The following is a 13,750-nucleotide window of genomic DNA, read 5'->3' on the forward strand; positions in this document are numbered from 1 at the left end:
AAGGTCTTCTACACTTTTAGTGTGGTTTTTCTTGTTGTTTTTCTCAAAGTTCGCCGTTTTCGAAGTATTAGAAAAATTTTGAATTTGTTGACAGTTATGCAACAAAGTCAAAAATTTAGTGACTTGTTGTTGCTACACTGGAGAGTTGGTAGTCCTGACTGTCATCGTGTCATCTAAACGGCGCGAATTGTTTAGAACGTGAAGTGAGGTTAAGTCAGTCGTGATTGTTTTGGTTTTTATTATTATCATCAATTAAAATCTTTGTAACGCTAGAATTTAAAAAAATAGTAAAATGGAAACGATAGAAGAGAGTGTAATTTCGCAATCGGACGACGAAAATGAAATGAACTTAACAAATCGGGGTAAAATTACCAAAAAGGCCAACATTATTGATAGTGACTCAGACAACGAAAACGTGATTATTAAAACCAACGTAGTTGAAATGCAAGACTCAGAAGACTCTACTTTAAATGATAAACCCACCAAAAGTAGACTCAAACGAGTGGCAGTCATCGATAGCGATTCTGACGACGAAAAAGACCAAACTAATTCTCTTAGTGTGAAAAGACACTCCGGTGTGCTTAACAGTGACGTGGAAGATGTCGTCGATGAGGAAGAAATCACCCCCCATAATAAAAGTTTCCCCGATGAAAATACAGCAGTGCAGGCTATAATTTACACGACGAACAGCAAGGGGGCCTTAATTACAGAAACAACGTCAATGGTGACCCCCTCTCTATCAGCGTTGTGTGATTCTGACTCAGAAGAAGAACTTGATCACAATATTATTGACACAACAGTGGAAAATTTGCAACCACGTGCGTATAAAAGAGCGCGGAAGAAGAACACCGACGAACCCAAAAAAATGACTGTCAAAGACGCAGCTAAACAAAGAAGCGAAATTCGTTCGGAATCTCAGAGAATGGTGCGCTGTTCGAATGTAAGTTTGCCCTATCATAAACCCAAGTCGTACACAATCACGGAATTTTTGCAAAAGAGGTCCAAGTTGGCGTCTACTTTACCTCCAATTCCGAAAGCGTCGCCTTCGGTCGCTATTAAAATGTCCAAAGACCAACTAAAAGAAGTTTCAAAAAACTTAGACGCGAGAATCAAGGAGGTGGAGGAGTTTTATAAGTCCGAAAGCGACGACGACGAAGACGAAGAGAACGACGACGCAACTGACGAAATTCAAACTTGGTTGAACGAATTAGTCGAAAAAGCGATGGATGAAGTGGAAAAAACTGAAGAAGTGGTTGAAATGGAAACGTCAAAGACTGAAGAATCGCTCGAGTACGATTTTAATTTAGATGATAGCGAAAACGACGCTTTAAAAAAATCTAGCGTGACTGACTTGATTAAGGATAAGCTCACGCTTCAGCCTAAGTTGTCAGGGTCGCCCGACGATATTATCGATTTTGACGAAGGGGTGACCAAAGTGAGTGCCGTTAAAAAACTGGTGGATAAATTTTTTCAACACGCTTGTAAAAAAGTCCCCCATAAGCACAAAGTCGAGTTGAAGTAAGTTTAAGTAAGGTGTGAGTTTGGTTTAAGTTTGGTTTTGTAGCGTGGTGGAAGTCGGGTCTCAGGGTCAGATTATCAAGGAGACGGTTTCTATGAATGTGGAGGAGGAAGAGGAGCCTGCGCTGGTCGAGACTCCGGGGGCTAAGTTGAAGAAGTTGCGCGAGGAGTTGCAGCTGCAGATGGCGCAGAAGAGACTGGAGCAGTGGAAGTTGAAGCATGAACAAGGGGACTGTCTGACGACGGAGAAGAAGGAAGGGTTTGAGGAGGAAGCGGCTGAGAAGGATATATTGGATGATGAGGAGGAGGAGTGTGAGATGACTGAGAGTGAAACGGAGGAAGAAGACGATGAGGAAGAATACGTAGAGGCGAAACCTGAGAAGAAAGTTAAATCGGTTTTTGTAGATGAGGAGGTCGGTCTCGGTTTTGTGTTTAATCACTGCCATTAAATGTACTTTTACAGGCTTTAGAAGATGAAGAAATGGATGAAGGTGGGGACGAAAGTGAAGACGATATAATCGAGAATGATGGGGGTGAAGACGGCGCCGAAGACGACGCTTGTGATGGAGATGTTGAAGAACCGCCAGAGGATGAGAAGTTGCAAAGTCCAAAGAAGAAAGTGTTGAAGAGAATCTTGAAACCGTTTAGTGTTGACTCAGATGATGAAGAGGATCAAAGTCAAGTCGTGGAATCTGCGGGGGCTTTAAAATATTACACAACTGGTTGGTAACAGATGTCTGCAAAAAATGTCTTTTACGCGAAATTGTTTAAAAAAATTAGTTATTTTCATAGATGTGGCGAATTTTGCCAAACTTTATTTTTGGACAAAATGGTGGGTGCGCCGGGATAATCCATGTTGATGACGTCATCAGAAATTTTTTATTGGTCAAATTAAGAACGAGTCAAATAAGAATTATAATATTCAGAACATTTTGCTCGATTGTGGCTTAATTAATAATTTTAGTCCTGTTTTGAGAAGACAAACTCATTCAAATCAGTAGAGAAATGTGTATTTTGAAATTACGCTCCGCCCCTCGGTCTAACAACGAATGAAAAATTCATCACAATGAGATAGGGGCGGGTGGGTGGGGCTTAATCTTTGTTTTCTTTTTTATTATAAAGAATTTTCTTTCAACAACAGGGTAGGTAAGCATATTTTCAGTTTCTTGTTGGGAAAAGAAGACTTCGTATATTAAGAAAGAATGGTCAAAATATAAGCCCCGCCCACCCACCCCTTCTCAATTGTAATGAATATTTTATTCATCGTGAGCTGAAGGGCGGAGTTTAGCTGCAAAATTCTAATTTCTTTACAAAAAGTTACCATATGAAATGTTTTTTTTCTTGGATTTTTAAAATTATTTAATTTTTGTACTTTTTTTAATTTTTTGAGTTTTCTGAGTTTCTTGGATGTTTTAAATTCTGATTTATTACGTTTTTTTTAGATTTTTTGTTATACTCACTCCATTTTTGGATTTTTTTTTTCATTTTGTGACTTTTGGATTTTTTTGGAATTGGATTTCTTGATTTTTTTTGAGATTCTGGATTTAAGTTCTTGGATTTATTTTTTTTAATTTTTAGGTTTTTTGGATTTTTTAGATTTTTTGTGGATATACGTATCCGATTTTTGGATTTTTGGGATATTTTCGTTTTGTTGGTATTGGATTTCTTGAGTTTTTGAGTTTGTAGGTTTTTTAAATTCTTTGGTTTTGTTTTTATAATTTTTTTTATTTTTTGAGTTTTTTAATGTTCTTGAATTTTTTCTAGGTATATTTTTTGAATTTTTTAATTCTTTTGATTTTTAATTTTTTTGGATTTTTGTAATTTTTTTTTGGATTTCTTAAGTTTTTTGAGTTTCTTGGATTTTTGATTTTTTAGTTTTTCGGAGTTATGTACTGGATTTCTTGAGTTTTTTGAGTTTCTTGGATTTTTAAAATTATTTCTTTTTTGTAAATTTTGTTGAATTTTTTTAGTTTTCTGATTCATTGTTTTATGGTTTTTTTTTTAGATTTTCCTTTGATATCTGTATTAGATTATTGGACTTTTTTTCATTTTGTGACTTTTTTGGATTTTTGAGATATTTTTCTTTTAGTATTGGATATCTTGAGGTTTTTTGAGTTTCTAGGTTTTCTCAAATTCTTTAATTTTTTTGATTTTTAAATTTTTTGTTAGTTTTTAAATTTTTTGTGTTTTTTGGTATTACTGGATTTCTTCAGTTTTTGAATTTCTTGAATTTTTAAAATTATTTTATTTTTGTACTTTTTTTATTTTTTGAGTTTCTTAGATTCTGGTTTACGTTTTTTGGATTTTTTTTTAGATTTTTTTGATATACGTACTCCATTTTTGTTTTTTTTTTTTTGGTATTGGATTTCTTGAGTTTTTTGAGATTCTAGGTTTAATTAAGTTCTTGGATTTTTTTTTAATTTTTTGAGTTTCTTGGAATTTTTTTAGATTGCTTGAATTCTTTACATTCTTTTGAATTTTTAATTTGTTTGGATTTCGAGTTTTTTGAGTTTCTAGGAATTTTTACATTTTTTGAAACTTTAGATGCTTTAATTTTTTGGATTTTCGTGATTTTTTTTTTGATTTCTTAAGTTTTTTGAGTTTCTTGGATTTTTTAAATTCTGATTTATTGGGTTTTTTTGGATTTTTAAGATTTTTTTTGGATGTATGTATCTGATTTTTGGATTTTTTATTTTCTGACTTTTTTGTTTTTTTGGGATATTTTAGATTTTGTTGGTATTGGATTTCTTGAGTTTCTAGGTTTTCTAAAATTTTTTGATTTTGTATTTTTTGTTTTTTAATTTTCTTGGACATTTTGTAGGTAGATTTTTTGAATTTTTTAATTCTTTTGGTTTTTCAATTTTTTTGATTTCTTGATTTTTTGGATTTTTGTGTTTTTTTCTTGGATTTTTAAATTTATTTCATTTTTGTATTTTTTTTCAATTTTTTTGAGTTTTTTTAGTTTCTTGGATTTTTTAAATTCTGATCTATTACGTTTTTTGGATTTTTTTAATTTTTTTTTATATACGTACTCCGTTTTTGGATTTTTTTTCATTTTGTGACTTTTTTGGATTTTTTTGGTACCAATTGGATTTCTTGAGTTTTTTGAGATTCTAGGTTTAATTAAGTTCTTGGATTTTTTTTTAATTTTTTGAGTTTCTTGGAATTTTTTTAGATTGCTTGAATTCTTTACATTCTTTTGAATTTTTAATTTGTTTGGATTTCGAGTTTTTTTTATTTCTAGGAATTTTTACATTTTTTGAAACTTTTTAGATGCTTTAATTTTTTGGATTTTCGTGATTTTTTTTTGATTTCTTAAGTTTTTTGAGTTTCTTGGATTTTTTAAATTCTGATTTATTGGGTATTTTGAATTTTTTAGATTTTTTTTGGATGTACGTATCTGATTTTTGGATTTTTTATTTTCTAACTTTTTTTGGATTTTTGGGATATTTTCGATTTTGTTGGTATTGGATTTGTTGAGTTTTTGAGTTCCTAGGTTTTCTTAAATTCTTTGGTTTTGTATTTTTTGTTTTTTAATTTTCTTGGACATTTTGTAGGTAGATTTTTTGATTTTTTTAATTCTTTTGATTTTTAAATTTTTTTGATTTCTTGATTTTTTGGATTTTTGTGTTTTTTTCTTGGATTTTTTTAAATTTGTTTCATTTTTGTATTTTTTTTTCAATTTTTTTGAGTTTTTTTTAGTTTCTTGGATTTTTTAAGTTCTGATTTATTACGTTTTTTGGATTTTTTTAAATTTTTTTTGATATACGTACTCCATTTTTGGATTTTTTTTCATTTTGTGACTTTTTTGGATTTTTTTGGTACCAATTGGATTTCTTGAGTTTTTTGAGATTCTAGGTTTAATTAATTTCTTGGATTTATTATTTTTAAAAAATTTTGAGTTTCCTGGAATTTTTTTAGATTGTTTGAATTCTTTACATTCTTTTGAATTTTTAACTTTTTTGGATTTCGAGTTTTTTGAGTTTCTTGGATTTTTTACTTTTTTTGAATTTTTTAGATTCTTTAATTTTTTGGATTTTTCATGTTTTTTTTTTATTTCTTAAGTTTTTTGAGTTTTTTGAGTTTCTTGGATTTTTTAAATTCTGATTTATCGGGTATTTTGGATTTTTTAGATTTCTTTTGGATAGACGTATCTGATTTTTGGATTTTTATTTTCTGACTTTGGATTTTTGGGAAATTTTCGATTTTGTTGGTATTGGATTTCTAGAGTTTTTGAGTTTCTAGGTTTTCTTAAATTCTTCGATTTTGTTTTTTTGTATTATTTGTGTTTTTTAATTTTCTTGGATATATTCTAGGTAGATTTTTTGAATTTTTTAATTCTCTCGTTTTTTAAATTTTTTGGATTTCTTGATGTTTTGGATTTTGTTTTTTTTTTTTTTTTGGATTTAAGTTTTTTGAGTTTCTTGGATTTTTAAAATTATCTCATTTTTGTATTTTCTTTTCAATTTTTTTGAGTTTTTTTTTGTATTTTTTAAAATCTGATTTATTACGTTTTTTAGTTTTTTTTTTGCATATTCGTATTCGATTTTTGTTTTTTTTTCATTTTCTGGCTTTTTTAGATTCTGAGAAATCTTCGATTTTCTTTGATTTTTTTTTGATTCTTTGATTGTTTTTTTTTGGATTTCGTGAGTCGATTTTCTTCGGTTTGTTTTTTAAATTCTTTGATTTTTTTATTTTTGTATTTTTGTATTTTTTTTTGGATTTCTTAAGTTTTTTTGAGTTTCTTGTAATTTTTGTTGAATTTTTTTGAGGTCTCTGATTCATTGTTTTATGGATTTTTTTAGATTTTTCTTTGATATCCGTATTAGATTATTGGACTTTTTTTTTCATTTTCTGACTTTTTTGGATTTTTGCGATATTTTTCTTTTGGTATTGGATTTCTTGAGTCTTTTTGAGTTTCAAGGTTTTCTCAAATTCTTTAATTTTTTTGGAGATTTTAAATTCTTTTTATTTTTTAATTTTTTGGATTTCTTGAGTTTTTTGGATTTTTTGAATGTTTTTAAATCCTTTGATTTTTTTGATTTTTGTGATTTTTAAAGATCTCTTGAGTTTTTTGATAGTTTTTAATTTTTTTGTTTTTTCTTTTTTGGAATTATTGGATTTCTTGAGTTTTTGAGTTTCTTGGATTTTTAAAATCATTTCCTTTTTCTAATTTTGTTGAATTTTTTTAGTTTTCTGATTCATTGTTTATGGAATCGTTAGATTTTTCTTTGATATCCCTATTAGATTATTGGACTTTTTGTTTCATTTTCTGACTTGGATTTTTGAGATTTTTTTCTTTTGATATTGGATTTTTTGAGTTTCTTGGTTTTCTTAAATTCTTTAATTTTTTTGGATTCATTAAATTCTTTTTATTTTTGGATTTTTTGAGTTTTTTGAGTTTCTTGGATCTTTTACAATTTTTTGAATGTTTTTAAATCCTTTGATTTTTTGGATTTTTGTGATTTTTTTAAGATTTCTTGAGTTTTTTGTAAGTTTTAAAATTTTTTGTTTTTTTTTTTTTTGGAAATATTGGATTTCTTGAGTTTTTTGAATTTCTTGGATTTTTTAAATTCTGATTTATGAGGTTTTTTTGGATTTTTTAAAAGAGTAGAATTTTCTTTCAACAACAGGATAGTTAAACAAGTTTTCAGTTTCTTGTTAGGAAAAGAAGTCTTCGCATATTAAGAAAAAATGTACCAAATAGAAACTCCGCCCACCCACCCCTTCTCAATTGTGATGAATGTTTTAGCTGCAAAATTCTTATTTCTCTACAAAAAATTACCATATGAAATATGTGTTTAAAAGGGTAGAATTTTCTAGAGAAATAATATGTCACAATTAAGCTCCGCCCCTCGTCTGATTGGGAATCAAAAATTCAACTGATATCAGGGTGGATGGGGCTTAATTTTTTATATATATATATATATGTATATAAAGACAAATTATAATAAAAAACATATTTCCAATCGAAAAATTGCAAAATCTAAAAATTGGAACGTCCAAAAGTTGGAAAATCGGAAAACTGGAAAATTTAACAATGAAAACTCGAAGAGATATCGTAAAATCAGGAGCGAGGGAAATTGCACAGATCCTCGATCCTTCAACTTTTAACTTTACGCAAAAATGTCGTGGTGACAGATATCTGTATAAAGTGCATAAAATCTCTTGCTAGAGGGCGCTGCCTTTGTTTCTGTGAGTTCACTTAGTTGCGCTTCTCGATCGAACTAGAAAATAAAACCAGTAGCGAATTTATTGCTTAAATTTAACACACATTAATTCTTTTTGCTTCAGACGAAGACGACTTCATACCCCCAAATTTGCCCCGAGTCGGCAAAACTCCGCAGCGCACACAACTCGATAAAAATAAATCCGAATTCGACTTCCTAACACCAGTAACGTATTTAACGGGCCTCCAGAATCTAAATTCGGACTCCAAGGTACCTAACTCCATAAACGTCGTCCGAAAGTTATCTCTTACGTTTTTTTTAGTTTTTGCACGACTCCCCAACATCCCCATCTAATCTAACTAGAACTCAATCACTCGAAACCGGCACCCAATCTCAAGTACAAAAGCAACTGTTTTCGGAAAACTCTGAGCCGTCACAAGACTCCCAGGTACCTTCATTCTTTTCATTTAAAATTTTTCATTTAAAACGATTCTATTCAGGGTAATTTCGAAGACCTAGCACAACTGTGCTCTGGAACGTTTCCCGAAACGCAGACCGGAGCATCCGGTGCCAAGTCTCTCGAGACAGAAGAGTTACCTTCCACTCAAGATTTAATAAATCTGTGCTCAGGCGATTTTTCCAATACTAATTTAAATAAAGAAGACAAACCAATCAACCATGTCCACACTCACCCAGACAACGAACTCAAAAGTCTTGACGAAGAACAAGACCAAATCATCTCTCAGCTTCTCGACGAAGACGAGTTAGAACGCTTCAAGAAAAAATTCGAATCGCCCATCAACCCCACGATCCGGAAAACTCAAGTGTTGGAAGACGTCGAGGAAGTCAACGCCACCGGTCTCATTAATTCGGACGATGAAGGCCTCGAAATCAAAAAGAAGAAACGCACGAAATTGGTGTTTTCGGACGACGAAGATTCCGACGACGAAGACGTGGAAGAAGACGAAGAGGAAGAGATAGATTTGCACGATGACGTGGACGAGGAGCAACAGCTCGAGGATGAGATCGTCGCGCAGGAGTCGCACGGGTATAAAATAAGCGACTTTTTGGATAAGGAGGCCGAATTGTCGGAGTCGGAGTGGGGGAGCGCCGACGAGGACGAGAAGGGTTTGGATGAGCTGGAAGTGGAACAAGGGGACGAAGAAAAATTCAACGAAAATAAAGTGAGGAGTGAGCTGGAGAGGATACACATGTAGGTATTTTAAGTAAAACACGTACACCGAGATGGTTGTTTTTGGTTGAAATAGGCGTCAGCTGTTGGATGAAGATAACAGAGAGGTGAAACTTCTCCAGGAGTTGTTATTGGAAGACGGCGAACTGCACGGAACCGGTCGGAAAAGACAATTCAAATGGAAAACTCTCGGTACTTGCGGAAACATTTATAAACTTGTCTTATCAGGTTTTTGTAGACTCGGCCGATGACAGTCAATTCGAGAAGCGCGATGACGATGACATATACCTAGACGAAGAAGAAACGGAAGAACATTGGCGCAAAATGAGGCACAAGAGAGAAATGTTTTTGAAGAAGAAGTCAGGTGGTGACGACGAGGACAATATTTTAAGTGATAGCGACATTTTAAAAATCGGACAACAGGTTTTAAAAACTAAGTCACTGTCTTCTCAAAATAGTACTCCCACTAATAAAGAAGAAACTAAAGAACCTTTCAATTTATTGGTAAGTTTGTGTCGTTTTTGATCAATTAATAAGTGTACATTTTGTTTTAAAGAACAAGCGAGGGTCGTTTTTGAGCAGGAGCGACCAGGTTTTACAACGACTAGCGGAATATAATAAAGTAACAACTAGTGTAGGAAATTCGGCAAAAAATTCGAAGTGCTTTGTTTTTCAAACAGTTGACTCTAGTGTGGTTAAGGTATGACGTGTGTTTATATTTTCAGTGTGTGTAATTATTTTAATTCTAGGATAACAACAATAAGAGAAAAGCGACGGAAAGCACACCAAACGTGATTAAAAAATTAAGGCTAGATGACTTAAGTCCAGCCATTGCGAAGAAGAGCGCCGGGAAAAATTCAAAAGCAAAAAAACTCTTCGGAAATTGGTGATAGTGTTACATTGTGCATATTTATTTAGGTTATTATAAGCAATAATTTTGTAATGAGTATTTAATAAATAAATCGTTTTATTATTTTTCTCGTTTGATTTTACTAATGTTTATCGGCTTTTCCGAGAAAACGAACCTGAATTCAATTATCCTAGGTGGATAACGGGCTTCGCCGGTCCCCAAGGATTTGAGATAATTGCGGGGACTGGTCGCTAAACGGGATTACTGTCTTCGCGTCGATTTATCCCGAAGATTCTGATGACGAGTGCTAATTTGGTAGGAACGAGTTTGACAAAAAAGGTGGATGCGCCGGGATATGTGCTAAAATCGCATTGTTTTACACCACCCAGACACTCACCCTCCCGATCATTACCGAGCTCATCCAGGCGCATTATGCAACCATTGTCGAGAAAAACGTCGGCGGCCACTTCAAAGAAACTCCAGCTAACGACGCGGTCAGCTCCACGGTAAATACAACAAAAATGGGGGGCGTCCAGTGACGTCATTAACTGGGTGAAATCGGAACGGTGTATACAAAGTCGTCAAATAAAAAACCATCGCCTCGACGGCAACCGGAGATTGTTTCTTGTTTACACAGTGGTCACAGCACGCCAGATTTAATAAAGCACATGTCCGATAATGTTTGTCTTTCACATCTGCCGCTCTCGCTTTGTAGAGCGACGTTTTCCTCGCGCTAAATTAAAATGTCGACAATGGAGAAGACCAGATAGTCCATTTTCGGGCGACGAGTGTTTGCTCTGGGTGGATGAGAGGCGCAGCAAATTGGTAATTGGCTCGGCGATTCGGCGAAGACTTGTTGATTCGGGATTTGGGACAGCACGAGGGTCCAATTAGGAGGAATTGTGGCGTGATTTGCGCGATTGGGGCACCGGGTGGCGGAAAATTGGCAAGTGAAGGAGTAAGTGTGAGGAATGAAATTGAAAAAAAATGTTTAAGTGGTTTTGAAACAAGATTTTCCGCTGTGTGTAAATTTCGACACATTTTCGACGATTTTCGAAATTTAACTAAATATATTTTCTTGTAAATTTCGGGCCGCAGAAGTCACTTTCGCGCTCATTTCTTCGATAACTCCAACCGTTTTTCCAGAATCGCTCATTGAAATATCGCCATTATTAAAAATTTGAAAAAATTCGGATTTCACACCAAATTTTCCGAAAATATTGCTCCGTTACCATAAACACGCTATATTTTTGGAATCAACACGTCAAGATCTATACCTCGATTTTTTTCAGAATTTTTAGACAACTTTTTCAAAAATGAGATTTTCCACTATTTATGTATATTTCGATCCATTTTCGACGATATTCGAAATTTAACTACATACATTTCTTGTAGATTTCGAGTCACAAAGTCACTTCTGGCCTCATTTCTTCGAAAATTCCAACCGTTTTTCTAGAAACGTCCATTGAAATATCGCAATTTTTTAAAATTTAAAAAAATTGAATAGGTACACGTGCAGAAGATCTTGCGTCATTTTTGCAGAGTTTTTGTTCGAATTAAAGAGACATCGACGTCAACTAACCTCTGTTCGGATTACTGGATGTTCGAATTATAGAGGTTATACTGTACTTGTATTTACAATTGAGTCAAATTCAAAATCAACTAGTCTATTTTTTTAGATATTTAGAATTTAAACTGAATTGTTTTCTAATTTCTTTGCTAAATAAGATCTTGGAAATTTCAGTTTGTAAATTATTTAAAACAATTTTGGTGTACTGTTTTTGAAAAATTCTGACCTGATCTGTTTTTGAATTAATTTTGGAACCCCGTTATTTTTTTGAAAAATTTAAAACAATCTTGAAGTTCTCTTTTCTTAGAAGGTATCTCATTTGTCAAAACCACTCCGATCTTAGCAAGAACTAACCCCGCCCACCCACCCTCTCGTTCCTTAGAAGGTATGTCATTTGCCAAAATCGATCTTATTTTAGCAGGTATTAACCCCGCCCACCCGCCCTCTTTTTTCTTAGGGGATGTCACGGGTGAGAAAAATATTAATTAAAAGTTTTATTCCTAGTTATTGTGCTACTAGCCCCACCCACCCGCCCTGTCTTTTCTTACAAAGTATCTCATTTGCTAAAATCAGTCTTATCTTAGAAGGTACTAGCCCCGCCCACCCACCCTCACGTTTCTTGGAAGGTATGTGATTTGCTAAAATTGGTCTTATCTTACCAGGCACTAGCCCCGTCCACCCCCCCTCTCTTAGGGAGTATCTCATTCGCATTTCACACTAAATTTTCCGAAAATATTGCTCCGTTACCATAAACACGCTATATTTTTAGAATCAACACGTCGGGATCTATATCCCTGAATTTTTTCAGAATTTTAGGACGACTTTTTCAAAAATGAGATTTTCCACCATGTATGTAAATTTCGACCTATTTTCGACGATTTTCGAAATTTAACTAAATACATTGTCTTGTAAATTTCGGGCCGTAGAAGTCACTTCCGAGCTCATTTATTCGATAACTCCAATCCGTTTTTCCAGAATCGCTTATTGAAATGTCGCTATTATTAAAAATTTGAAAAAAACCGCATTTCACATCAAATTTTCCGAAAATATTGCTCCGTTACCATAAACACGCTATAGTTTTGGAATCAACACGTCGGGATCCATATTCCTGAATTTTTTAAGAATTTTTAGACGACTTTTTCAAAAGTGAGATTTTCCACTATGTGAGTAAATTTTGACCCATTTTTGACGATTTTCGAAATTTAACTACATAAATTTTTGTAGATTTCCGGCCACAATTTTCTTCGAAAATTCCAACCGTTTTTCTAGAAACGTCCATTGAAATATCGCAATTTTTAAAAATTTCAAAAAATCCAATACAACACGTGCAGAAGATCTTGCGTCATTTTTGCATGTCGGTGCATGTTTGCAGAGTTTTTGTTCGAATTAAAGCCACATCGACTTTAACTAACCTCTGTTCGGATTACTGGATGTTGGGATAATCGTGGGTTCGGATTATAGAGGTTATTACTGTATTTATAGTTACAACTGAGTCAAATTCAAAATCCGCTAGTCTCTTTTTTAAATATTTAGAATTTAAATAGAATGGTTTTCTAAATTTTGTACTAAATAAGATCTTGGAAATTTCGCTTTGTAAATTATTTAAAACAATTTTGGGGGACTTTGGTGTTCTGTTTTTGAAAAATTCTGACCTAAACTGCTTTTGAGTTAATTTTGGGACCTCGTTATTTTTTTGAAAATTTTAAAACAATCTTGAGGCTCTAGGTACTCCTGTTTGGAAAGAATTTAAAAGTGTTTTGGAGCCTCTAGTGTCTTTTCTTATTATAATTTAATTAAATTTCTTAGAGGATATCTCATTTGTCAAAATCACTCTTATCTTAGCAAGAACTAACCCCGCCCACCCACCCTCTCGTTTCTTAGGGGATATGCCATTTGCCAAAATCACCCTTATCCTAGCAGGTACTAGCCCCAGTTTTACCTTAGAAGGTACTAGCCACGCCCACCCGCCCCCTCTTCTCTTAGAGGGTATCTCATTTGCCAAAATCAGTCTTAACTCGGCAGATACTAGCCCCGCCCACCCACCCTCTCTTTTCTTGGAAGATATGTGATTTGCCAAAATCAGTTTTATCTTAGCAAGCACTAATGGACTAACTTTTACAAAAAATGATCAAAATTGATCCTCTGATCATCCCAACAAGAAAATCCCTGGGAAAGGAAATGCTATCTGGGTGACTGGAAAATGGCAGATTAACTCTTCAGTACGGGTGTATCGAATCCCCCAAAAAAAAAAAATCTTTACGATGTAGATTACGAAAAAAAAGTAATTTTATAAAAGTAAAATTTCTGATTTCTTAGTAATGGTGACTGAAATCCACTTTTTATTTTTTTTAAAACAATAACCATAACAGTAGTCATCGTTGTGCATTATTATTAATAAAATAAGCTGTTATTGTTCATTAATAAATAAACAAAAAAAAAAACATTTAATA

General features: G+C 33.1%; 1 protein-coding gene across 1 annotated transcript; it reads left to right on the forward strand.

Moving 5' to 3' along the window:
- Positions 1–169: 169 nt before the first annotated feature.
- LOC135126220 (claspin-like) lies at positions 170–9,854 on the forward strand. The gene is made up of 10 exons (XM_064052092.1): positions 170–1,518; positions 1,565–1,931; positions 1,982–2,240; positions 7,813–7,958; positions 8,011–8,136; positions 8,189–8,901; positions 8,957–9,072; positions 9,119–9,384; positions 9,437–9,580; positions 9,630–9,854. Exons 1-10 carry the CDS (start codon positions 293–295, stop codon positions 9,768–9,770), a joined length of 3,504 nt encoding a protein of 1,167 aa, XP_063908162.1. The 5' UTR covers positions 170–292; the 3' UTR covers positions 9,771–9,854.
- Positions 9,855–13,750: the final 3,896 nt, after the last annotated feature.

The sequence above is a fragment of the Zophobas morio genome, unplaced genomic scaffold (assembly GCF_036711695.1).
Source record: "Zophobas morio isolate AGI-343-1 ecotype UQ-CSIRO unplaced genomic scaffold, CSIRO_AGI_Zmor_V1 ptg000010l, whole genome shotgun sequence".
NCBI lineage: Eukaryota > Metazoa > Arthropoda > Insecta > Coleoptera > Tenebrionidae > Zophobas > Zophobas morio.